The 26,283-nt window shown below is 45.9% G+C and overlaps 1 protein-coding gene across 19 annotated transcripts in view; it reads left to right on the plus strand.

Moving 5' to 3' along the window:
• The window catches only part of KIAA1217 (KIAA1217 ortholog), a 747,790-nt gene that overhangs the window by 581,809 nt on the left and 139,698 nt on the right, over window positions 1-26,283 (plus strand). For 10 of the 19 annotated variants that reach the window (XM_053225397.1, XM_053225396.1, XM_027073642.2 and 7 more), the window contains 2 exons: window positions 8,324-8,404; window positions 23,242-23,440. In XM_053225397.1, coding sequence (XP_053081372.1) covers window positions 8,324-8,404; window positions 23,242-23,440 — 280 coding nt within the window. The remainder of the gene's footprint in view (window positions 1-8,323; window positions 8,405-23,241; window positions 23,441-26,283) is intronic. The other 9 variants (XM_027073657.2, XM_027073659.2, XM_027073658.2 and 6 more) reach the window with 1 other exon arrangement.

The following is a 26,283-nucleotide window of genomic DNA, read 5'->3' on the forward strand; positions in this document are numbered from 1 at the left end:
TACACTCAACAGTGCTTTTGTCTGATTTACCTCATTCGCGCTTCTTGGTGACGTTGTGAGGTAGGCAAGATGGTCGTTGCCATCTTGGAAAGGGGAAAATGAGACTTAGTGGTTTAACGGATCCAATTCAAAGCCTAATGTCAGCTTAAGTCATTTATTCAGAGGACGACAGTGAATGAGTGCTGAACGTCTTCCCACCTGCTCATGGAGCTACACGCTAGACCTTCCTCAGTAATGACTGTGTGTGGAGCACTCTGGTGTGGCCAAGGACATTAGGAGGCAATATGCTTTTGGAGAACCCAAAGCTAAGATCTGCCATAGAGGTTGAATCTAACTCTGCGTTTTATACATCAGGAATTGAGGACCAGACAGATGTCTAAGTTACATTGAATGCTCAGCAAAGACTGTAGAGCCCACGCTCCAACTCTTTGCCCAGTGCTCTCTGGACCACTGAGCACGTCTCCCTCATAGAACAGCATTGGCCATTATTCCATAGATATCGCATTTATATCACTGCCAACCATTATGGAAACTTCTAGAATAGATGTTGTGTGAAAAGGCCAGCATTTCCCCATCTTAGGTAGGGGAAGACAAGATGCTCAGAGGCATCCTTCCGCTGGTCTGGTTCCCCTTGCTTATGGGGGAAGTTTGTCGAGATCTAAGAGATTCTGGCCTCTGACTGTTTTCTCTGGGAGAACAGGGAGAATCAGAAATGCGGTGCCTTCCCGAATGGTTTCTAAATGATCCCATTTTTTTATCCTACTTTCCTCCCTATTAAAATTCTTACCTTGAGTTACGTCTCAAGTGCAAGAAGGCTGCTTCCAAAGCAAGGCCCAGTCAGAAGATGGCCTGACGGAGCCAAGGGTCAGCTGGAACAAGGATGAATTGTATTACAAAGGTTTGGCATAATGAGGGAGAAGTAGAAATCTGGAGTTCAGAAGCTCTTTTTTTCTTAGGAGCTTTGAGTCTTTTTTGTGTTTAGTATTCCAGGGGAGAAGGGTTTGGTGGAAATTGAAGGGAAATGCTGCCAGACAGAAATTCCGTATCAGATAGACATTTGCCTCCTTTCAAGAAGGTGTGAGAGTAGCCATGAAGCATTAAGGCACGGGGGAGTCAGAGTGATGGGTTGGAATGCTCTCGATGGAGCATGAGCAGTGGCTGGGGACAGACCTGCAGGTTGGCTGGGGAGGCTGATGTGAGCGTTGGGTGAGTTTCTGGGCCAACTCCTTGCACCTGAACCCCTCAGACCTGAGGTAGTTTACAGACCAGGAGGTGAGCCCTCAAGTCAAGCAGACTGCCGAAGTCAAGGCTCCCCAAACACCAATGCCTCCTTCACAGCCTTTCTATTCATTCTGGAAGTGAAGTCAGCACTGGAGACATCCCTGCCTTCCTGGTGCCTAAATGGGGGGCGAGGGGGCGCAGAGAAGAAACAAGCAAGTAAGTGATATATCTAGTATATCAGGTGGCATTTAAGTGCTGTGGAAGAAAACCAGGCAGAATTCTCAAGGAACTGGTCGTCCTGATGTCCATAGATTGTGTGTAGGGGGGCAGTTCCAAGTTATTTGTCACCCTTGTGGAGCTGACCTGGGGTACCTCTTCTCAGCCATTTTATATAACTCTATGCAGGGCACTTCATTTCCATTTTTTTCTTTGTTAAGCAGCAATGTGGAGGAAAGACCTCTGAATAAAGCCCTCTGAGATCTGTTAATGAGCCAACAGTCTCTTATACTAGGTAGTCGATGCATTTGTGTATCTTATTGAGAGCCAGCATTCCGTTGTATGCAGAAAGAGACGAATGTATTTGGTGTTGGGTGTTTTAAACATCAGACTCCTTATTTCCATTGGAGTCATGACAACACAAGCACAGAGGCGTTCAGACGCTTCCCTTGGCCACAGACGAGCACAAGAGCCGTGGCTGTCCTAATATTGCTCAGGCTCTTATTACACCAGGTACCGCGTTTTTATATGCTAGGCACAGATTTAGCATTTTTTCATAAACTATCTCATTTCATACAGGAAAACAGTAACACAAATATTATTATTACTATCTTTACTACTTTAAGGACGAGGAAATGGGGCGCCTGGGTGGCTCTGTCGGTTAAGTATCCGACTCTTGGTTTCAGCTCAGGTCATGATCTCACAGTTCATGGGTTAGAGCCGCGTGCCGAAGCCTGCTTGGGATTCTGTCTCTCCCCTTCTCTCTGCGCCTCCCCTGCTCACTTTCTCGGTTTCTCTCTCTCTCAAAATAAATAAACAAACTTTAAAAATTTTTTAAAAAAGAAAAGATGAGGAAACCACACATGACACATCATAAAGGCAGCATTTCCAGGGTAAAATGCCCAAGGTCTGAGATGTTAGGAGTTGAACTGGAGGCTCACAGCCACGTATATCTTTCCAAGAGTGATACCCCCAATCACTGTCCTAAGTTCACTGTAGAATTACTTGGAATTCTTAGGAAATTCGGAATTCCTAGGATTTTTGCCCTGAATCTTTTTCTTTTTGAGATGTGGCAGCTTTTTTTGTTTGGTTTTGTCCGTTTACCCTTGAGAGTCCCTGAGACTTTATCCTGTATTTTAAATTTATCGTTAATCAATTATAAAACTGAACGTGACTCACAAAGTCTCACAAAGCCTACCTAATTTTATCCCATCTTTAATGTTTTAAACATTTTCAGAAAAGAATTATGTTACAATTGGGTCTCTCAGTTGAGTAACTTTTTGTTTGTTTGTTTTTACCCCAAATAACCTGAAATTATGTTGGTCTCCAAGTTACTGGTAGAACTGTGTGTCCTTAGGATCAAATTACTTCTAAGATGATTTCCGCAGCATTTGCTTTTGTTGTGTTCTTTAGTTTTGTGTTATGGGGGCTACTAATTTTCATTTGTTCAATAGCAGCTTCATTAAATCTATTAGATTTGCAGAAATCAACTCTTCCTGCTGTCATGACACAAATGGTGGCCCCATTTTAGTTTTCCAGACTGGGTACTTCCAGCCAAAGTGAGCTGTCTAAGGGACTCTGAGGCATTTTGAAGAGATGAAGGTGGGCTCAAAGCCATCAGTGTGGAGTATGTCTTGCTTCCTCTCAAGTTCGGGATTTCAGCTGCTTCCTTCCATCAGGCCAGGGGCTGCATTTACTGTACTCGTTAAGTTCGCGGCGCCCCCTCGTGGTGCAACTGATACATAGTCAAGGTGAAAAAAAATGTTGGCAAGCTTACAAGTGATTAAAAAAAAAAGGCTGTGCATTTAGATAGGATCTTATTCTTCCCATTTTTAAGACTGTCAAATGCGTAAAATCTTGTTTTCCGATTTTGGTTTAAATTCATCTGTAGCTGTTTATATCATATTCAGTGCTTCATTTTGGGGAGGGAAAAACAAATCAGAAAAGCAAGCTCAAATCCCAAATCCCCCACAAGTTCAAAAATATATATATACATATATTTTTAATGTAAGAGTAATACATGTGCATTCTGGAAATAGTGGAAAGAACAGATAAAGAGCAAAAGAATCACTTATGATCTCACAACCCACATGGATTAACATTGGGTTAAATGTTCACTCACCCATTATATGTGTGACCTTCATTCTGTGTTGTTACAGAGTCTGCTTCTTCATCATTGTTAGTAGTTGCTTAGATTGGTGGGTTCCATTGCGTACCTGCTTGTGGATTATTATAGATTATAGATTTCCTTAAAGTCAGTTGCTCAAAATAGAATGGCTGAATCGAAAGGACATGCAAAATTTTAAGGCATTAGATATGTACTTCCTAGTTATTGTAAGTAAAGCATCTTTTGGGGAATGCAGTTTTTTTTTTAAATAAGCGTTTCAAGTTCCTAGCATTTGCCTTCTTACTCTGTGCCAGGAATTGTGTCTCTTGGTTTCCATGCCTTGATCCCATTTGATCCTCATAACAACTATGTGAAGTAAATACTATTATTGTTCTCGCTTTCCAGATAAGGAATGTCAGGCTTACAGGAATTAAATAGCTGCTATGTGATTCCAAGAGCAGGAAGACAGAAGGCTTTCAGAAATTGGATCAGAATAGCACTTTGCATCCCTTGAATCTGGAACTAAGTGGAAACTAATACTGATAATTCTCCATTGGTAAAATAAAGAACAAGGGTGTTGGCAATAAGAGAGGAGGAAGAGGAAATACAGGTCTGTAAATTTAGAAACATGATGAAAATTCTAAGTTAAGACTCTGGCAATTAGATCTTCTTGTTAGAAGAAGGTACAATGGACAACTCCGTGATTACTGTATAATCACAAACTCTGGGGAACCCCTAATACGGACGTGTTTTCGCTAGATCTTGTCATTTTTTTTTTCATGAATACATTTTCTTTGACCACAATAGTCTTCAGACTGCTTCAATTACTCCTAAATAGTCAAAAGTTGACTAGAAGGAAAGTGTATCAGAAAATCTTCCATTTCTGGATAAAACCAGAACCTTTTGCGAGCTTTTTGATTTTGGCAAATCTCCAAAATTCCTTATGGTTTTTCTCTCACTGTTACTCGCTAGGGACCTACATTTGCCTTTTGTGACTGTCACCCATATTCTTCTCTTTTCGTATTCTTACGTAATTATCTTTATTCTAGAAAGCTCAGGAAGATACAGAGCAAAAGAAAGAGAATGAATAGTGCTCATCATTCAGGCTGTTAGAAATACTGTATGTGTTGTTCATTTTTGGTTCTCTTTGTCATACTCAATATTTACTATTCCTGATCTGCCCTTCTCAGGCTCACCAGCACTGTCTTTATTCTTAAGGAAGAGATTTTGAACCTCTTTCTCTTCCTGCTGCATTTAGCCTTTCAAAGACATCTTAAGCACCAGTTAGTGGAACGGCCACCTGTGTCGTTTCCCTTGACCATTTTCCTCTTATGATGCCATCGGATTTATTAGGAATCTTTGAAATACTCAAAATTTCCTTCTGTTTAATTTTTATGGCATTATCATGATGCAGCTACAGCTGTTTCCTTGAGGTCGTGGGCCTTGCCATTACATTCCCTTATCTTGATGTGGCCTCGTGATGTCCGTCAACTACTGATCGCATTATAATTCTCTGAAGTGACTCGGAGATGCTCCTTCCCCACCCACACTGATTTCTTTTTTTAGGAACAATTTTCTGTTTTATGGTCAAATCTATAAATCAGACTTCTAAGTTCTACACACTTGATTTAACCGGAGTGTGTGAGTGGCCTAATAAAATCCCGTTCTCCTTCTACACTTCCTTCTGTAGGGCTCAGAACCTATAGAGCCCGAAACATTTTGCACACGTATGGAACCTGCTGAAAAGTGAGGAGGTTTTCTGTGAGTCGAATTTTGTAATCCTGAGGAAATGGATGCCATTAGAGAGCTCGAGTTCCTGCAGGCCCAGTTTCTGGAACCCCTTCTGCGTGGGAGCCACCGACTGCATCTTTGAAGAAAGGCCTCCTGCCTCTCTGGCACCCCAGGGTCCTTTCCTGCTCTGATGCAGGACGGCTCTCCCAGCTTCTGTGTTTCTTCGACCTCAGGCAGTAAGGGCAAGAAAGGATGACCAGCAGAGTTGGTACTTGCTCGAAGTTGGAAGCCTTTGACCACTCCTGTGTTTGTCCCCCTACGTTCTTGGATTGCAGACAGTCCTTGCCTAAAGCAGCTGCTTTAGCGACTTTCTTTGTCCCCCTTTTGTCCAAGTATTGTGTTATTACTGTTGCAGGTCCCTCTGCTGAGAGCCCTCCTACAGAGAGAGGCTGGGGTCTCTGCCCTCCTGGCAGCCATGTTGTTGGGGAACAGGTCTCCCCTCCCCCCTCTTGTTCTCCATCCGCGCTGTGCGGGGCTGGCTCTCTCGGGTTCTCTGCCCTCAGCCCATTTTATTTCCCATCTCCTTCGGATGCACGTTCTGGTTTTCTGCACCCTTTTCTCCTTGCTTGTGCACAGCAGCTCTTCAAATCTATCATCCTGTTTTTATCTTGCACTTTTATTTATCATGCACCTACGGGGCTTTAGTATTTGTGATCTGCTTCAGATTTCTTTCGTAGTTGATGAAGCCTGTAAAGAATCAGAAGCCCTACAGCAACCCTCACCTTCCTAGGGAGAATATATTCACCTAGGAAAGGGCTTTTATGAGGTCAGTCTGGCTAATAGCTCTTCTAATGGTGTCACTCTCCTGTTCTCTTAAAAGTCCCTTTGAGTTCTTTGCCTCCCCCCCCCCCCCCCCACTTCTGAATGCATTCTGGATAGACCATTTTAGTACAGTTCTTGCCTAGAGACCTGTCTTTTGGCTTTGGGATGTAGCCCTCTGTATTCAAACGTTCTTTTCCTTGTAGAGATTTGTGTCTGATATGTGTGAAACCAGCTTCTAAATGATATAAAATTAGTGAGAAAGAAAAGAAATACACATATATACATCTTATCGCTGTATCTATAATGGTGGTATGGACCGCAGATACGATATAATTCAGTTATGACGATGTTTAGAGGCCGTGTATATTTTGGTCATATTCATATGGATACATCTGTGTGCACATGCAGTAATTGTAACAAGCAGGTGTCGAGCCAGGACATCTCACTGGCCAATTTTTTTGTTTTTTTTTTTTAATTTTTCTTTTTAATTGTGGTAAAATATACATGACACAAAGTTTACCACCTTAACCACTTTTTTTTAAGTTTTGTTTATTTTGAGAGAGAGAGAGAGAGTGTGTGTGTGTGTGTGTGTGTGTTTGAGAGAGTGAGAGAGAGACAGCATGAGCAGGGCAGGGGCAGAGAGAGAGGGAGACCGAGAATCCCAAGCAGGCTCCAGGCTGTCAGCCCAGAGCCCGACGCAGGGTTCGAACTCCCAAAACTGCGAGATCATGACCTGAGCTGAAACTATGAGTCGGGCAGGCGTTCAACCGACTGAGCCACCCAGGGACCCCCATCTTAACCAGTTCAGTGGTGTTAGGTGCATGTTGTGCAACCAGCCCCAGCACTCTTCGTTTTGCAAAACTGAAACTCTGTCCACATCAAACAGCACCTTCCCATCCCCCTCTACTCCCAGCCGCTGGCACCCGTCATCCTACTTTGTATCACTCAATTGACTACTCTGGGTACCTCATGTAAGCGGACTCTTACAGCGTGTGTCTTTTTGTGTGCGGATTATGTTACTTCCTATAATGTTCTCAAGGCTCCTGCGTGTTGTAGCGTGTGTCTGAATTTCTTCCCCTTCTGAGGCCAGATAATTTTCATTACACGTACACACACCGTGTTTTGTTTATCCGCTCATCTGTTGGTGGACCCTTGCTTCCACTTGGGCCTGTTGTGAATAATGCTGCTGGGAACGTGGGAGTCAGATATTTCTTTGAGACCCTGCTTTCAGTTTTCACTGGCTGATTCTGGATTCAGGAGTGTCATCTGCTCATGAGGATTATGGAAATTTTCATTTTTAGAAAGACAAAAAGGTATTTCCACCGTGATTATTTAAAAAACGAAGTTGTCCGGGGGTGCCTGGGTGGCTCAGTCGGTTGAGCGTCTCACCTTGGCTCAAGTCATGATCTCGCAGTTTGTGAGTTCAAGCCCCACATCGGGCTCTGTGCTGACAGCTCGGAGCTGGAGCCTCTTCGGATTCCATGTCTCCCTCTCTCTCTGCCCCTGCCCTGCTTGCACTCTGTCTCTCACTCTCTCAAAAATAAATAGACATAAAGAATAAAGTCCAAAAATTGATCAGTGGATCGGTGAGAATTGAAATATTTAAATACTGGCACAGGAAGCATAATAAACTGAAGACACACACTCCAGGGTCACCCAGATTTCAGGGACAGAATTTGTTCCCTCAGCTGTGATCCTGATCTTCTGTTCCTGCAAGTATTCACATTGGGTGTGATCAAGAAAGTCTTGTCATCCTGCATGGCAGAGCCCAGGTGCAGAGCACTGAGCTCACAAGCCAGTCTTGAGAGAAGTGGCCATTCCCAATCAAGATGGCAGGCGGGGCTCACCACCAAACTGCACTCAGACTAGGAAAGGTATTTCAATCTGGTTTGGCAACTCTCGTAGCTTCCCTGCAGCCTTGGGAGACAACTGGCCAATGTGACATATTCTCAGATGACTCAGTGAATTTAGATAGGCTTGTGGCAAGATGTTTTAGGGGAAACTCGTTGCCAGGCGGGGCTTGCTTTCGCCATTTCTTTCTAGAACGTAAGGATGGGACTGTCACTGTTTTCTCCTTCCTTGAGGGGGACAGGGGTTAACTGCTACATTTACATCGTGAACAAATAGATGGTCAGTCCATTTTGGTCAGCCTATTCTTTTTTCTCATCATGTTTTCACCCCTTTTCTTTTCTATCTTTTTTTTTCTCCTTTTCTCCTGTTATACAGGCTTTGCAGTGCATGCTGATCTCTCTTCAGGCAGAACTTGACATTCAAAGGTACTTGATGAAAATTGAATCATCTCAGCGAGTTAGTACTCCTTTTCTTTCTCTGCATTGAGTTGCACCTCACCTCCTGCCTTTTTATTCCGTTGCGTGTGGCTTTCTAATCGGCATCAGCCACTAAACCAGATGGGCTGTACTTTTTCCCTGTCTCCCCCAAGCCCCGATTTAAACCCATCAAAGCCAAATGCTTGCAGCATTCTGAAACATGCGCGTGTCTTTCTGTGTTAACTGCGAGAGTTAATATGAAGGTGCACGCTAACTGCATGCCTGCTTCGAAATACGTCGTTTGCTTTCCACACACTGAGTTGTGGAGCCGGCAGGAATGTGGAGGCGAGTCAGAGATGGGGTGGCCATCTGAAAAGTGGAGCTCTGCGGCAAGCCTCCCTCCTCGCCGCCTTGCCCGAGGCAGAGTAGTCGTGGACATCCGACAGAAACCACGTCATTCTAGTAACCTCGGAGCACTGTGGCTCTTCCTTCACTCGGCCCCAGTACACCCAGTGCTGGCTCCTGATCGTGTTACTGATGTGCGTCTTAATAACAAGACGTGAGAGCAACAGACACATTGATACAGGACTTACTATGGGCCAGCCACCCTTCTAAGTGCTTTACAAGTATTAGTTTCTCACAGCAACCCATGGGGTGGATGTACTGTGGTCCTCGTTTTACAAATGGGGAAACCGAGGCGCAGAGACGTTACATTACTTGACCAAGACCACATAGTCATAATAAGTAACGGGGTTGGCATTGGACCCCAGGCCGTCTAGCCCCAGAGTCGGTTTTCAGCATGTTACTTATTTACCCACAGTCCTCGGTGCCCTCTGTGTCCAAATGGGGCAGTTTGGAACATGAAAATTGGAAAGGGTGGGGAGAGTTTCCAGCTCTTGGATACCTGGCTGGGTGCTGGGCGCTGTGCCCACAGACCTCTCGCACATTGCCGCCCACGTCCTTTGTGTCCCTCCAGACACGTGGCCTATTTCTTTCTCGTCTCCTGAGCATGTGCAGGCCAGAAGCGTTTGCGCTTTACCGTGAGGGCTTGAACCGTGAGGTTTAGGAAGCCTCCGGCAGACTGGCCTTTGTACAGAGGTGGCCTCTTTCCCATTGGTCAGTCTTCAGTGACCACACTGACCTCTTTCCCTTTCCTTTCCTTTCCTTTTATTTTTTTTTATTTTTAAAGTTTATTTATTTTTGAGAGAGAGAGAGAGCGCACGTGTGCGCCACCCAGGGAGGGGCAGAGAGAGGGGGAGGGAGAGAATCCCAAGCAGACTCCACCTTGTCAGTGCAGAGCCAGACTCGGGGCTCAGGCTCACGAGCCGCAACATCGAGACCTGAGCCCAAACCAAGAGTCAAGCCCTTAGCCCACGGAGCCGCCCAGGGGCCCCTGCCTTTCCTTTTTTAGTAACCAGTCTCACTGGTATTTTGTGGGGGGTAACAAGCTCAAACTGGAAAGTGTGTCCCCAAGGGGACATCCAAGTAAAAGTTCGGCCAGACTTGCTACAGAGAATCATCGCCCCTCCCCCCACGGTCTCACTTACGATGGGGTGTTTACCTCTAATTTTTTCCCATGCTGCTTAATCATTTTCATGTCTCTGTAATTTCACGTTTCTATAATTCTGTAATTTCTATAATTCATTTAAAATGGAGCTTAATTATTTCCTTGCACACGTGTCGTGCGCTGAACAGGAGGGCAGGAAAGGAGAAAAATGTCATGCATGGCTTCTCCCTACAATTTAAAATCTGCCGCCATTTTAACTGTTCCTGTCTTCTTGCAGAATAGAGATTTAGCTTCATAATGTGGGATTCTCCATCATAAATTGTGCAGTGTTTGGGGTCCCCTGCACTGTTGTCTTCCCTTATGCTTGAAAGAAATTCTCAGCACTGACTTTTTTTTTTTTTTTTTTTTGGATATATCAGCCAGTAATGGGATATTTGAAAGTCGTTTTGAGGGATTATTTTTTGAAAAGCATTTATACACAAGTTACAATGACAGTGGTGTATTTTGGAGGAACGGGATGTAATAAGGTTGGAAATTGATGGTCTTCCTCCTTTTTGGTTAAAGGAGTAATGCTCAGCCTCGGAGGATGTCACGTCCTCTGGTTTGAAATTGGAAGTAACCATTTACTCATGTCAGGCGGGGTGGACACAGAAAGAGGGTGGTTGTATTCTCTTCTCTCACATAGGACCCCCCCAAGCCGAGGGACCCCTACTGGATAGCTGGGAGCCCAGCCATCTAGAACCGCCCTCAACAGAGCAGCTCTCCACAAGGGTACCTAGATGCTTTCTATCATTTATAGTTGACAACTTCCTGAGCATTTTTTTCAGTGACTCCTCACCACAGCTATATCAAGTAGATATTTTGATTATTTTGTAGAAGTGAGAATGAAGGTTCCAGAGAGCCTTCACCTGGGGTCACATTGCCAGTGCACGGCCGGATTGGAATCTGCATTCTGTAAGAACCGTGTGGTAAAGAGGAAGGTGCTTTCATTCTAAATCTTGTCCTCTGCGTTCCCAGACCCTGATGTTCTTTCTTATAGTGGCTCTAGAGGGAAAAAGAACCTTTACCCTGAAATTGTCAGAACTTTCACATGTATTTTTGCATTTGAAAAGCATTCCAGTGACATTGGGAGGGTGGCTGGTGGTGGTGATGGGTGTGTGTGTTTGAGTTGGAAAGTATCAGCAGATCCTACTTTCAAGAAGTCTGAAGAGGGTCTGGCCACAAGCACGGAAGGCATGGCCGCCTCCAATACCCCAGTGTCCCGCCTGGCCCAGCTCCCTGTGGCCTTCCTCACTGCAGGGGGACTGGGGACACCTTCAGATCTCCCAGGATAAGTAAGTCAAAGGAGGGGCCTCTGCTCACAGGGAAAGCCTCTCGTTTCACTACAATGCGGTTCAGCTCTAAGGGGCCCACGTCCTCTCCAGAAAGGACTGCAGCCTGGGCTGTGAGGATGAATTCGCAAATGGCTTTGTTAGGAGGCCTTCTACAGGGCATATTTAGCATTCCTTGTTAGGCTGGTTGTATTTGACTTGAAATTTCAAAGCCCCCTGGCAGGCCCTTGCTTTTCATCACCCATAATAACAGCAGCCCTCACTCAGACACCTTTTATCCCGAAACCTTTGAAGTGCATTGCTAGCTCTCTGAATTGTAAAGGCATCTGCCCCTGCTTTGCTCAGACTTCTCCCAGTGAGGACAGTGGGAGCCAAAGCCTGTGACACTTACTTGTTTATAATGCACATCTTCTTGTTTCAAAATACAGGAGGGGAAAGAGAGAGAGAGAGAGAGAGAGAGAAATAATGAGTGATTGATTCGAGGCAGCTTGGAGTCAAGAGACATCCACTTCGGTGGAGAAACTAAAAAATCTGAAGGCAAAATCTCAGAGGAGGCGGAGACAAATTTAGGACTACAGCTAACTGTGATTGGCTTGACCATTAACTTCAGGGTCAGCCTTTCTGATGGATGCGACATTTTACATACATTCTACATACTTCCCGTTATAGCACAGAGGAACACTGTTTAACTCCTTCACGAGGCGAAGTTGTTTTCCTGGTGTTAAACTCCACAAGTGCCATTGTTTTGCTCTTGCCTTCTGAGAAGGGACATCCATCCCCATAACAGACAGGGTGCACGAGGAAACGGCGTGTTCCTCGCCTGGCCTTTTCGCGTGTATCAACTCCTTCAAGAGGAAAACACAACACTAAAGAGAACTAACTGCAGGAGTGTGTGTCTGAAAGCGGGGGAGGGGGGTCTGAGTTAACGAGATCCAGATTTGGAACTCGCTGATGGTATAACTTTGTAACCCCATGGAAGAATGCTAAAGACAGAGGGAGGCAAGCTAGGCCTTATCTTCTTTCCAAAGTCTTTGTCTCATTGCGGCTTGGGAGGGAAGTAGTAGAACAGCCGGTTCAAGGTGCTGTTTCAGAAGCGAGGCCTGTGTCCTGACTCCAGGCGGGCAGGTGGCGGGTTGGCATCTAATCCTGAAAGTGGGAGAGGCCGCCCTGCAAGCTGACCTGGGGAGGGGCCCAGGGCGCATCTGCTCCTTTAGGCACAAGCCTCGCAAAGGGAAAAAATGAGAATCATATCATCTACATACTACGAAGGGGTTGAAACATAGAAAATATTCAACAGACTGTAAAAAAGAAAAATTGCTAAAGTTCCCAATTTACCTGGAGTCAAATTTTAAGAGCCCTTGGGGCGCCTGGGTGGCTCAGTCGGTTAAGCATCGGCTTCGGCTCAGGTCATGATCTCGCGGCCCGTGGGTTCGAGCCCCGCATCAGGCTCTGTGCTGACAGCTCAGAGCCTGGAGCTTGTTTCAGACTCTATGTCTCCCTCTTCCTCTGACCCTCCCCTGTTCATGCTCTCTCTCTCTCTCTCTCTCTGTCTCAAAAATAAATAAATGTTAAAAAAAATTTTTTTTTTAAATTTTAAGAGCCCTAAAGTTAAGTTATAGTAATGGAGGCAGAACTGCAGATGGGAGGGGGGAGAAAAAAAAGAACTACGGATGCAAGAATCTTGTCTCCTTAAAAGGTGAAGTGCATTGTCCGCATGTCCAAAAAATAACGGATGGCTTTTGGCTCTTCTTTCTTAGCTGTAATCTTTTTTGGACGTGGACGTCCACCCAATTCTGGATTCCTGCAGAATTTTGCATGGCATGAAAATAAAAATGTGTCTTCTTCGTTCTTGTGTTTTCCCCATGCATTTGAGTCCTCATGTCAGGGGCCATTTTAAGGATGAGTCCTTTTACGTGGAATCTAATCGTAAGGATTACACATGAGAAGACAGGCGTGGGTTTGAGTATCTTCAGGTCACCAAAGACAAGAATCTTTCTGGCTTCTAAATGTTTTGTGAGACAGTCTTCCCTTCCCCTGATCTGCTCTTTAAAAATATCATGCTTAGGGGCGCCTGGGTGGCTCAGTCGGTTAAGTGTCCGACGTTGGCTCAGGTCTGATCTCACAGTTCACAGGTTCGAGCCCCGCATCAGGCTCTGTGCTGACAGCTCAGAGCCTGGAGCCTGCTTCGGATTCTGTGTCCCCCCACTCTCTCTCTACCCCTCTCCCACTCACACTCTGTCTCTCTCTCAAAAATAAACATTAAAATTTTTTAAAAATATCATGCTCATTCTGTAAATCTCTGATTTGCAGAAGCAATTTATTCTCATTTGGGACAAATAAGGAGGAAAGTATGTTACTCAGAATACTACCCTATAGAGAAAACCAATGCTAATATTTGGGGGTATTGCTTCCATTTCTGAAGTTATAGTTGAAAAAAAAATCCTTCAAAGACCCTGATGATGACTGTGTAATATTCCATTGTTTGGTTCCATGATACTTTTGTTAGTCAGCTTTCTATGTTATTCTAGGTTTATTTATTCTATTATAGATGTAACATATACAGATTCACTCCCTGACCCACTAGTACAGAAAGTATCACCTTTCTAATTTTTGCAAATCAAACTCATCTGGTGTGACTTCAGCAATTATTGAGAAATTTATTCTTATCACTTGGGGTCATAAATCAATCCTAAGGAATGCATCTAGTCCCATAAAACTGGGTAAGTTTGGAACCGGTTTCAAACACTGTAAACATGCCCTACATCCGCCTTCCCCAGTGGGGACACTCCTTGTAAATGGAATCCAGGTCTTCATAATTTGAAGAACACCATGGCGGCCACCACCACCACCACCAATAAAACTAGCATGCTCCAGCTGGTCCTGGATAGTCATTCATCCCCCCTTTTCCTGCCCAATTGGCAACCTTCCTCCTCACCCAGTGGAGGGTGGGAGGACACCACCATATTTATTTTCCAAATGCCTTTACCTCCTAAGACCAATCTAGGGAGAAGGTCTTCCTGTTGGCCTCTGTAGCATAAAGACAATGTTAATAGACCTTCCCCTGGGAAGACCTTAGAACGCAAAGGCTTGGCAATTTTTTTCAGGAAATAAGCGACAGGAGTAGATGTTCCATAATTTTTGTTTGTTTGTTGCTGACAACTGAGAGGACAAGAGAATTAATACCTCAAAAGATTCATGTGACACAGAAATAACGTGAAAGAGAGGATCTGTGTAGCATGGTGCCTCTATAAAGAATGAGGAAGCATCCTTTTCGGCACCGGCTGTCCTTGTCATTGGTTTCTCGGCATCTGTAGAGGGGGCTTTGCAGGGGGAGAGGTGGGTGGCAGAGGGGTCCCGCGTGGCTCATGTGGCTCAGTGCCGTGCCTGCCTCGCTGTGTGGATGCCTGTGGCCGGCTCTAGACAGGGAAGCAATGGCCAGTGACTACTTGGCGTCACTGCCTTTTTCATCTTTCTGATCTGATGACGAAGTAACACACACGGTGAAGGAAAACGTGGAGACGAAAGACACAGTTGTGCTTTGCCCAACTGCTGAGTCGTCTGATTTTACTCCAGACCAAACATCTTTGTGTTTTCACAGGTGAAAATCATGAAAAATGTCTGGGTACCCTTTTGGTGAAAAGACGGGGGAAGGGGTTGAAATATTACCCTTGAAGAAACAGGGCATAAGCTGAGTTTATCAGGGGTAACTCATCAAAATAAATCCCAGAGAAAACGCGTCCCCTCGATCCAAGCTGAGGACGGGAAATACTGATTTTCAGAGCTAAACTTCAGGCAGAAGGGACTTCTAAGAATCTCAGGTGTGCACGGTTGCAAGTTGGCGTCAAAGGGGGGCTTGTGCAGATAAGCCCTTCCGGTCGCAAGGCCCAGAAGTTCCTGGTTGACTGGAAAGCTGGCACGTGTCCCCGAGCTGCTCTCATGGCACGCGGATATGCACTGAACAGTCAGTTGTGTGTGTGTTTACACCGACAGCAGGACCCTTTAGTGCTTGCACTCACATTTTCTATTAAAAATAAAAGCTGATTTCTTCTCCTCTAAGTCTTTGGCACCAGACCCACCCAAAACTTTCATAATTGCTCTAAAACCAAGCACTTCTGTCTTACGTGTGTATTATAGTTCTCACGTCCACCTGACATGTTCTAGAACTGTGGATGTCCTCTGTCTATTCCCCAGCCTGGCCATCAGCAGAAGAATGGCCCTTGAGGAGACAGCGGCTTGGGTTTTGTTTTTCTGGCCCTCAGCCGCAGAAGTTGTGGGAAGTAGCCAAAGAGCCTTGCGGAGACCAGGGCCTGCTGCTTCCGACGCGCGCCTGGCTGTGGGTCCCAGGCTTACCTGACGGCAGCAGCCGGGCCACCCGAAGGGAGCTGATGTCGGCCGATGCAGATACAGCCATCTGGGGTGGGTTTCCGTAAGGATGGAGGCAGGATGGGAGCCAGGTGTCCTCGGCGAGCTCTTGCCGTTCTTCCCATCCCCGGTTCCAAGCCCAGCAGATGCCTTAGAATTTGGAAACAAGGAGGGGCTCCCGGCTGGTTCAGTCAGTGGAGCATGTGACTCTTGATCTCGGGGTCATGAGTTCGGGCCTCCCCATTGGATGTAGATATTAAATAAAACAATTCGGGGGGGCACCTAGGTGGCAGAGTTAAATGTCTGACTTTTGATCTCGGCTCAGGTTATGATCTCACAGTTTGTAAGCTCGAGCCCTGCATCCCCGCTTAGGATTCTGTTTGTCCTTCTCTCTGCCCCTCTCCCTCTCCCTCTTGTTCTCTCTCTCTTTCTCTCTCTCTCTCTCTCTCTCTCTCTGAAAATAAATAAATACACTTATTAAAAATTTTTTAAAAGTAAAGTCATTTGTAAACAAGGAGAGGCAAAGAAGGAAGGCAAGTGATTGTGCTATGGTTTGTAGAAAGGACTCTGTGAGTAGAGAAACTTAAACTTTCCTTAGCGACAGCTCGTTAATTCTCCGGAAGCCAGAGGAACATGGAGCGGGATGAGAGAGAAAACGAAAGTCTGGGGATGATCCATTGTTGTTAACTTCTAATAGTTTGCACCTTGAATCTTTCACGAGAGTACTTAACAGCCAGAAAGTTCTCTTCAACTCAAGTCAGAATTTTAACTAGGTTTGAGTCAAAAGCTCCCCAAGTACAAGAATTAAAGAGATTAAAGTGTCTGAATGTCGTGATCAAATTAACCAAGTCAGTTGATGAGTCCTGCTGATCCTCGAACAACGCAGGGGTTGGGGAGCCGACCCCCCACACAGTCAAATCCGTGTGTATAACTTCTGACTCCCCCAGAACAACCACTAATAGCTTACTATTGACTGGACGCCTTGCTGATAACGTAAACAGTCAGTGAACCCATATTTTGTATATTATATGTGTTATATACTGTAATCTTACAATATAGTAAGCCAGAGAAAAGAAAATGGTACTGAGGACATCGTAAAGAAAAGAAAATATACTTACAGTATGTACTGTATTTATCCAAAAAATCCAGGTATGAGTGGAGTTGCACAGTTGAAACCTATTTTTATCCAAAGTCAACTTTATTAGCATAATGAATTATTCCAGATACGTTTGAAATGTCACATTTCTGAATTCTCTGTGGAAACTGGGCACTAATTAGGATGATGCAAAACTTCAGGAAGGCAACGTTGAGTTTTGTTTTCAAAATATGACATAATTTGAAGTGACGTGAGTCACCTGGCTAACCAGACGCCTCACCACTCCTGAAGGTGAACATATTATATAAAGCTACATTTGCAGGTTTCCTTTTCTGGATCTCGGCATTTCAACTTTGACTTCGAGGGGTCCGAAAAATGGGAATGGAAACCCATCATCAAAGCCTCTAGCTTAAACTTGCCTTTCTCTTTGGCTTTGGTCTCCAAATACAACAGCAGTGCGAAGAATAAGAATAAATTTGATCTCCTCGTACAGCATAATGCTCCTGGTGAACATTTCAGCAAATATTTGTTCATGATGATAAAGTGCAAGTGTGGCAGTCTTTTAAAAATTAATGCTGTGCAACCATGTTGCATGCACTTGGGGAGGAACGTGTGGAAACCTAAATCTTAGTGCTAGCTAAGCCGCACGTTTCTATCAAGCAAGTGCAATCAGGTAAATAATTTGAAGGAAATCTTAGTAAATGAAAGTCTGAGTGACATGGTTTTTGCTTCTTTGTGTAGTGTGTATGACTAAGTTAGGAAATTTTAAGTGTGTGTGTGTGTGTGTGTGTGTGTGTGTGTGTGTGTTTTGAGAGAGAGAGAGAGTGAGAGAGAGAGCATGAGCGGGGCAGGGGCAGAGAGAGAGGGAGACACAGAATCCGAAGCAGGCTCCAGCTCTGAGCCATCAGCACAGAGCCCAATGCGGGGCTCGAACTCAGGAACCAGGAAGATCATGACCTGAGCCGAAGTCAGATGCTTAACCGACTGAGCCACCCAGGCACCCCTAAGTTACGAGATTTTACTCCTGAAAGGACTCACTACCAACTAGTTCAGCCTCTGGTCTTACAGATGAGAAACTATGACTTAGTTAGGCTAAATACCACCCACTTTTTGGTAGAAGCTGAACTGGAGCCAGCGTCTCCAGACTCCTGGTTAAATGACTTTACCACTGACCGCCAGCTCTGGAATCTTACAGACGTGGTCCCAGTTGCTTCACTTGCTAGAATTTCAGGCAAGTTGTGTAAATGATTTGTTTTCTCAGCGGTAACCAGTATCATGAAGCAGCGAGGGTTTAATGAGATTACCGTGTGTCGATCACAGTGAAGCAGGCATCAGTTTGTTAGTCCCTGCTCGCTCCCGTCACCGTTTTCTAGAGGACCATTCTGTGCATGTTGCAGATGAAGCAAAGGGGGGATCTGCGTGAAGCCTGTCACCCCAGCATCTCTTGGTGACAGAAAGTCCTCTTTGAAGAAGGGAAGACTAGAAAGGCTAAATGGAGTTCAGATGGCCAGGTTTACACAAACCATCCCTTTGTGCATGACTCCAAAGGACTTCCCATTTGGGTTTGTACGTTTGAGGTCAGTTGGTGATTTGAGGTAAACGTTTAGAAGGCGGTGATGGAAACAGAGGGGAGGATGGTTGGTATCATGGGTCTCCATGAAGCAGGGAGGGAAATGCAGCCTTCCAAACCCTTGAGTCCTGCTCATATGGCTCACATAACATTTCTACCATCCACTGCTCCACACGTCTTCCCCAGTGAGGGTCAGCTCTCGCTCAGGAGCTTAGGGCAGAAACTCCAAATGCCATGCTGTAGACGATGCCTGATGGAGACTTCGCCTGAGCCAAATGGGAATAACTCCCAATGTAAAGACTTCTTTATCAGGCCAAATCTGAAAGCGTGTGAGCATCCTGCCCCCCCTTTTTTGTTATTGAACCTCTCCTTTCTTGTGTAATAATAATAGCATACGCAGTGAAAATTTCAATAAGACATATTTGGGTGCCTTTGCAAAATAACATCTTAGTAACCCTACATCATGCTTTTTAAAGAGATTTTTTAAAAAGAGTTTTTAAAGAGAGCTCTATGAACTACAAAATAATGGGAGCCAAACTCTGAAGAGTTTAGCTTTCTCCGTGTCTTACTGCTAATATTGGAAACACGCTAGCATTGTTAACAGCCCAGGCAGGGGAGCTGTTAGAATTGGTCTTTGTCAAGTGATGGCTTGTTGCAAGGCACAAAGTCATCTCAAACTAGTTTAAGAACCAAAATGGAAATAATTGGAAGGAATTCGTGGGAAAGGCCCCCCACAATGTGCTGGAATCAGAAACCGAGATGCCCAGTGGCCCAGATAGATGCTGTCTGTCTTTCAGGTCATGAACATCTCTTGTCTGTTTTCTTGAACAGATCTGCCTCATCCTTTCTCTGCACTCTCCCTGTTTCACATTCCCTGTCAATTTCAGCCATGAGTTCATATGGCCTCACATTTCAAATTCTCATGAGGCACTAATGAAATAGCTCCTGTGTCCCAGGTCTCCATGTTTAAGGGAGAGAATATGATTGGTCCAGCCCAAGTCAGGTGGCTACTACTTGGTCCAATCAGCTGAGACTGGCTGGGAATGGGTGACTCTACACTTAATTGCTCATGCCAGTACATGCTTGAGAGTGAAAGGGCATTTCTACTAATAATCACACTGGGACAACAGGCAAAAGCAGGACTGTCCCCGGGTAGCTGCAATGTCTGTGCATCCTAAGTATGGGACATGGGGCTTCAGGTGCTTATCCACGTGGGCAGGGAAGAATTCCTCAGAGAACAGGGACATCGTTTGGGGGCAGGAACTCTTTCAAAGATTGCTGAGCATCAAGTCAAATAATAAAAGTGAAACTTCTCCATGTGTTCAGTGTTACCAAAGAGGTTAGCAGGAGGCAAAATCCTGCCCCGGGGTTGCCTAGGGAAGGATACAGCTTGGGACTGCACTGCTTTGGACGATGTATCTGTTGGTTCAGTTGACACAGCAGAGTGACATCATGCCTCAGCGTGCGCCCAGGGGAACAAGTCCCTTAAGGGGCCAGCACTTGTCCCACCTTCTCCTGTGTGTCCCCGAGTGCCTAAAGACCTGAGGACACGGGTGCAGGTGCGTGACTCCACTCAGGGTGTCTCTTAGCATGTTCACCCACGTTCTTCCTCCTCTCCTGACCCACCCTTCGGTGTCAACAGCTACTCCCCCAAACCCTTTCTGCACTCACAGTTAGTTCTTCTTGCCCAGCTGTTATGTATATATTATCCTTGGCCCCGAAATATCCCTTAAATGCCTTATGATCTCAAGAACCAGAAAGCAGTGCTTCTAACCCCAGGAGCCTAGCCCTGTGTTGCATACAGAGACCCTGTTCCGAATGCTTTTTGACTTTTCTTTTTTCGTATATCCAATCACAGAGTATCTGACACTAGTTAGTGTCAGCAATTTCCACTGTCTTTTCCCTGCACTAAATGATGTCTCAGCAGCGAGCTGGCATCTGGGAGGGGGTACCCTGTGAGGAGATTGCTAATATGCAGTGATAGTTTGCAGTGGGAAAATGAATGGCACAGAAAAAAGAGAGGAAATTTATACTTGGAACTAAGTAGCTGTGTACAGGAAGTTAAAAAAAAAAGATTACCCCTTATATTTCTATTTTTATGCACACTACCACCACGATGACCCTGTACAAGAAATAGAAATTTGATTCTGATTTTCTTCGAGGATTATTCCTTTTTGCAATGGAAAATGACAACTCATCAACTGGACCATAGGTGCCGTGGGTTGCAGAGATGACCACACGGCAGAGGTCGTCGACGTGGCCATGTTGCTTCAAGTAATATTATTTCTTGGCTATTTTGCTAAATCGAATGTGTGGTCTCTCTTTTTTTTTTTTTTTTTTTTTTAAGCCACAGTGAGGACATCTTACCTTGGTATTCTGCTGAGTGTAGCAGCCAGGTAACTACTTCTTTGGAGACCCTACGAATGTATCTAGACCTTAGTGAGCCACACAGTGATTTAAGGAAGATTTTTCTAGTCCAGTAATATTCTCACAGGGTGCCAAAGCCAGATCCCAATCTTTATTACAGAAGCAGACTTTATGGAAAATAAATCTGGGAATAAACCACTTTGGGGGCTTGCGCACAAGAATTAACCCAACGAGACAATTTCACTGTTAATGGCTGTCCTTTCTGGCAAGTAATCTGCGCCGAGAGTTTCCTGTGGAACACCCAGGTTGATCCTCTCCCGGAAGCCACATTCCACACCTCAGGGAGTGTGCTGATCTTCCCGTTTCCAGTTTTCCTCTGTGGAAAGGTCCTGAGAGATGTAGCAAGGAGCGAGCGTGTAGATACTGCAAGAGTGCCCCTGCCAAGAGGGGTCTCCTTGTACTTTTAGCAAGAAAGAGGGGAAAGAAACTGATCGTTCTACCCTCACAGGGTTCCCTGGTGTATCTGGCTAGATAATTTTCACCGTACCTTGTTCCAAAAATCACTAAGAGTTTCAAGACAGCCACAGCAGAACACTAAGCCAAGCATGGAACCCTATTAAGTGTGGGGTCCTGTGTGGGGCATAGGGTGTCCACCCACGAAGTTGCTCCTGCCTAGAGAGTTAAGTGTCTCGGTGCTTAACTTCAAAATGCAGTGGCAGCCTTGGGAAGTCTTAAAGGAAATTCAAGAATGCAAGTAAACCCCAAAACTAGCTGCTGTGGACTGCCTGTAGCCTGCCACCAGCCCCTCAGCACCTTTGGTATCTTAGTAAGAGAAAACTCACCTGCCTGATTAATTCTGATCAGTTTGCCTTCCAGAAGGTGCCTGGAATCATGCGATGCTGGTCATGATGGGCAGTGCGAGAGGGGAAAGCGGACATGCATTTATTCAGCCTAATCCCCTACTTGTGCTGACTCCCTTTCTCTGACCTTCCACAGTATAATCTCTGACCTCCACACAATAGCTCCAGTGATCTTCAAAAAAAATGTATCTGATCCTGGCCCCCTGGCCTCTTGGCCTGCCTAAAATTCCTCTGTGGAGTTCTGGTATCTTAGAATCCGAATGAGCACCCTCACCTTGACTCTGAGGCTCTGTGATCTGATCTCTGCTGGACACCTGCCCCAGCAAGCCTCCAGGGCTTGTCACCTCCTTCTGCGTCGGGGACTTTGCACTTGCCGCCCTCCACTTGGAATGCCTCTCCTTCTCTTTATCCCTACCCTCCGGTTTACCCCCTCCTCCCAGCTTACCTCTTTCCTCTTTTTTTTTTTTAATGTTTATTTTTGACAGAGAGAGAGCACAAGCGGGGGAGGGGCAGAGAGAGAGAAAGAGAGAGAAACACAGAATCTGAAACAGGCTCCAGGCTCTGAGCTGTCAGCACAGAACCTGACACGGGGCTCGAACCCATGGACTGTGAGATTATGACCTGAGCTGAAGTCGGACGCTGAACCGACTGAGTCACCCAGGCGCCCCACAGCTTCCCTCTGTTTTGAGAACACCGTTTCCGTGTCTGATTCTCCACTCAAGCACCCCACCCCCACCAGTCTGAGTTAGCAGAGTCTCACTGCACCTTGAATTCGCCTTCGGTGCTGGTCCCCTGACTAGACTGTAAACACCATGAGGGCAGGGGCATGTGGGTTTTGTGCATCATTCTGGCCCAGTACCGAGCACAGTGCCTGGAGCATGGTGGGTACTCGATATATGTCTGTTGAAAAGGTGACTGGATGTACCACATAGTTCATAGCTGACACTTGGTTACACACTGTCTTGTGTTACCTTTTGCCCTTCACTAATTGTACCAATCAGTTCTCGAACGTTTTGACCCTAGGCAACATGTTGTCTCTTCTTTTCTGCATCTCCCACAATGCTCAGCCAGTAGTCCATGTTCAAGGAATGTTATTGACTAATAGGTTATGGGCATTTTCCACATTAAATTTCCTGCATTGTGGTATAGATAACTAAAAATGCAATTATGTGTCGAGTGTGTGTGTAAGTTGTTATAAACACTTCCTGCTGATTAGCAAGGTCAGTAATAACCAAAGGTAGACACAATCTTACCTATGGGATTTGGGCCTCAAAAGAAGAAATTCAACTGTGATATAAATATCTCCCTCACAATCTGAGTTTACGGATTTTGGAAACAGTCTTGCTGTAAGACTTTGAAGGACTGGCTGTGTTCGGTTTACTGTGGGGTGAGTGCATCATCCATTGAGGCATATTTAAACACGCACAATCCCATCTGTTGTCATAACAACTCTTAGAATTTGGCCAAAGGAATTGATTTGCTATCATTCTTTCCCATGATGTGGCTTGCCTGCAGCTCCTTGCCCAAGGTGGCATTTGTACAGATGAGCAGTGATAAAAATCTTAATGGGATACTTGGGGGCAGTTTGTTTTTTTTTTCCAGTAACTTTCACAACTGGTACTTTGACCCACTGGGTTTTCAGTTTTCTGTGTCCAGTCTTCTGATGGAGTTTTTTCCCTACCACACTGTTTGCCAGGATCGGCAGACCTTGATGGCATTGCAAATATTTTCAGCATAATTAATAGTCATTTATTTTCCTACTTTCTCTCAACTGCCTTTTGCAGACAAGAAGCCCCAAACTGTCTCACAGTCCTCAACCTCCCAATCTGGGCGACCCTGTCGAGCATTTATCAGAGACGTCTGGTGATTCTTTGGAAGCCATGTCTGAGGGAGAAGTTCCAAGTCCTTTTTCCAGAGGCAGCCGAACTCGAGCGAGTCTCCCGGTGGTGAGGTCAACCAACCAGACGAAAGAAAGATCTCTGGGTAAGCCTCGGTGGGCAGTTTCTGATGCCTTGTGATTACTGCACGTATGTATTTTTATGCTTCTGAGCACACATCCTTGCATCCGAATATTAATTAGATCTCGTTTTGTCATAACACAAGTCCTAGGGAACTTCACTACTTTTGCCTCAAGCTGAAGAAACAGCACGTCCAAACTCGGGCTAGGCCCCATGACTGTTAGTGACAGCCGTAAACACAGGGCTGTTTCTCCCACCAGCACAGGGGGCGTGTGTTTCGTATCGCTTTTCCTTTCAACAAGCTTTTAGGGAAAGCAGAAGGATTCTATTGTTCTGCCTTTACCAACGATCATTTGCTTTTGTAGACTGGAAATTCGCTTTCTATCTTGCTTTGCTTTAGAAGAAGTTTTGGGCCCTTTAACAAAATGTACAAGCCGTAAGGATTTAGACCTCTCTGCCCATTTCATAAGCTTAACCTGCCATTTTAAGGTTCCAGGTCAGTACTTGTTTTTGCAGATAGATGAGGTCATGGGGTAAGAGCGGACAGGGACAGAATCAACCCACAAACGGCTTCAGGGCTGGACCCTGCAGAAAATAGCTAAATTATGCCACATAAAACCTAGCAGATACCTTGCGTGAAGGAGAAAAGAGCAGAAAGCTGTGAGGAGGAATCTCGATTTTGTTCCCTTGGTTGCAGAGGATAAGAAAACTGGTTTCAGACATTGTGCTGGCTGTCCTTTAAAAGAAACCAAACTATTATTATTTGCATTACCAATGCTACTTTTTTACATTAAATTGTGTATAGTTCCTCTTAGGTTAATAATGCAGGGTTTTTTTTTTTTTTTACAAATTATATTTGTAATTTTACAAATTACAGAAGAAAATTACAAAACATCTGTTTTTATCTTTTCTTGGTTTGTTTTTTGTTTTTTGAGGTCCCATAGTTAGACAGCAGAAACAGGCCCCCGTTTCCTATCAACCTCACATACAGGTGAAGGAAAGGGCCACATAGGGGGACCCTGGGCCCGGACAGTGTCCCGACGACACAGGCTTCCACACCAGCACGCGGCTGGGGTGCTCCAATCTGGATGACAGCGCTCCGTGCTTTACCCCCACCGAGTTTGTGCCCATCGGGGCGGGGGGTTTCTCTTTTGTGCTTTGCAGGAAATGAGTGAGGTTCAGGTCTCCGTAAAGATAGCCTGTGCTTTGCAAAATAAAGTGAAGATAAGAAATGCCTGTGCGCCTTCCTCCACACCTGGGGAACACTGAGCCTGCTGGACAGTGCATCCTTTGTCTGGCTGGCAGGACTTTCCTCCAGCATCCAGGCACAGCTGGGAGTGCAGGTAGATCCCGGCGGTGTTCAGGAAGCAAGTGGGGGCAGAGAAGCTGCCGGGACCAGGAGCTGCCTTGCCCTACGAATGGCTGAGCGTGGCTGGTGTTTTCTCGTGAGGTGGCCGTGCTTCTCTGCAAGGGGCTCGGTTTTCCTGAGCACACCTTGCTCTGACGTTCTGGCGAGTGCAGAGTCACGGCAGATTAAAAAAATGTATCCAAGGTGTTTATTCTTCCAGCTCCGCAAGGCACTTTTTGGCCTGTGAGCTTTACAACTCTCGGGCAGAAACAAAGGAATACAGTGAGCAGAGAGGAGAGCAATGAGAAGTTGGCCCAAGCAAGCAAGGAGAGCCACGGTTCCAGAAAGGAGGCTGGCGCAAGGCCAGGGGCGTTGGCTCTGCCCTTGGCCGCCTCTTGGTGGCCAATTTGGGAATGTCCTCCTAGCCGCACCTAGCCTCGTGGCGTCATTCAGTTGAGCCGGGATGGGAAATAAACAGGAAAGTGTGAGTCAGGGAGAGTCTAAACACAATCTCCCTGCCGGGGGCCTTGCTCAGCCTTGTGTTCGGGAAAATCCCTAGTGTGCCTGGCTTTATTTAATATGCACACACAGGCTCCGGGAAGAGCGGGTCCCCCAGAGAGCCCAGGACCAGGAGCAGTGGGTGGCCTCCAGCACTTAGTGGCAGAGGAACGTGGTGATGACTCCACGGATGGGGGACCCAGCCGCAGCCTCCGGCAGACCCAGCGCCGGTGCCATTTGGAAGCCCCGGTTAACTTTGGGGATCTGTGCACTGTCACTTTACATGCCTCTGCAGAATTTCCAGATCTCTCCCGGAGCCCTGGCGATCCTGTCTTTATTTAAAATTGTCATAGTTTGTCCATAATGGATTTTTGCACTGATTTTGGTTTTTAAAAATTTCACATGAAAATATTGTTTATCCTGATTGCTGACTTTGGGGAGGCCCCTTAAATTTTGCACCCAAGGATAGTGCTTCTCTCTCCTCACCCGAGGGGCTGCACCATGTGCACCTCCAGGACCCGTCTGTGGAGGCCAAGCTTCTGCACCTGGACAAGGAATCACTGGAGAGGAGGCTTCCCCCAGCTCAGGCAGCACCAGGAAGAGACCTGGGCTCCTTGAGAGTGGGGGCCAGGAGCACGCAGAATCCTCAAACCACTCTCGCTCCCTGGAGGGCACGAAACCTGCTCTCACTTCAGGCAGCCTGTGCCTGGAGATAAACTTGCCTGCTTAATCATTTTTCCACCTGACTAATTCCCTCTTTCCAGTACTTTAGCATATTCAAGGGATGAGAGGAGCCCAGGGGGGCTGGGCACGGTGCTTGGTGGACATCGTGTGTCACAGAGGCTTTCAGAAGGCGTGGAGGAGAGACAAGGGGCGGGGAGAGCACGAGCCGTTGTTCAGCACAGGGAAGTTAGATATGCTGGTGTCTGCATAGCACTCTCCCTTCACGCAGGATGCGGGCTTCCCATCGGGGAGGGGACTCTGGGACTGCAGGCACGGCCCGATGACAGCAAAACCCACGA

Source organism: Acinonyx jubatus, chromosome B4, assembly GCF_027475565.1.
Source record: "Acinonyx jubatus isolate Ajub_Pintada_27869175 chromosome B4, VMU_Ajub_asm_v1.0, whole genome shotgun sequence".
Taxonomy (NCBI): domain Eukaryota; kingdom Metazoa; phylum Chordata; class Mammalia; order Carnivora; family Felidae; genus Acinonyx; species Acinonyx jubatus.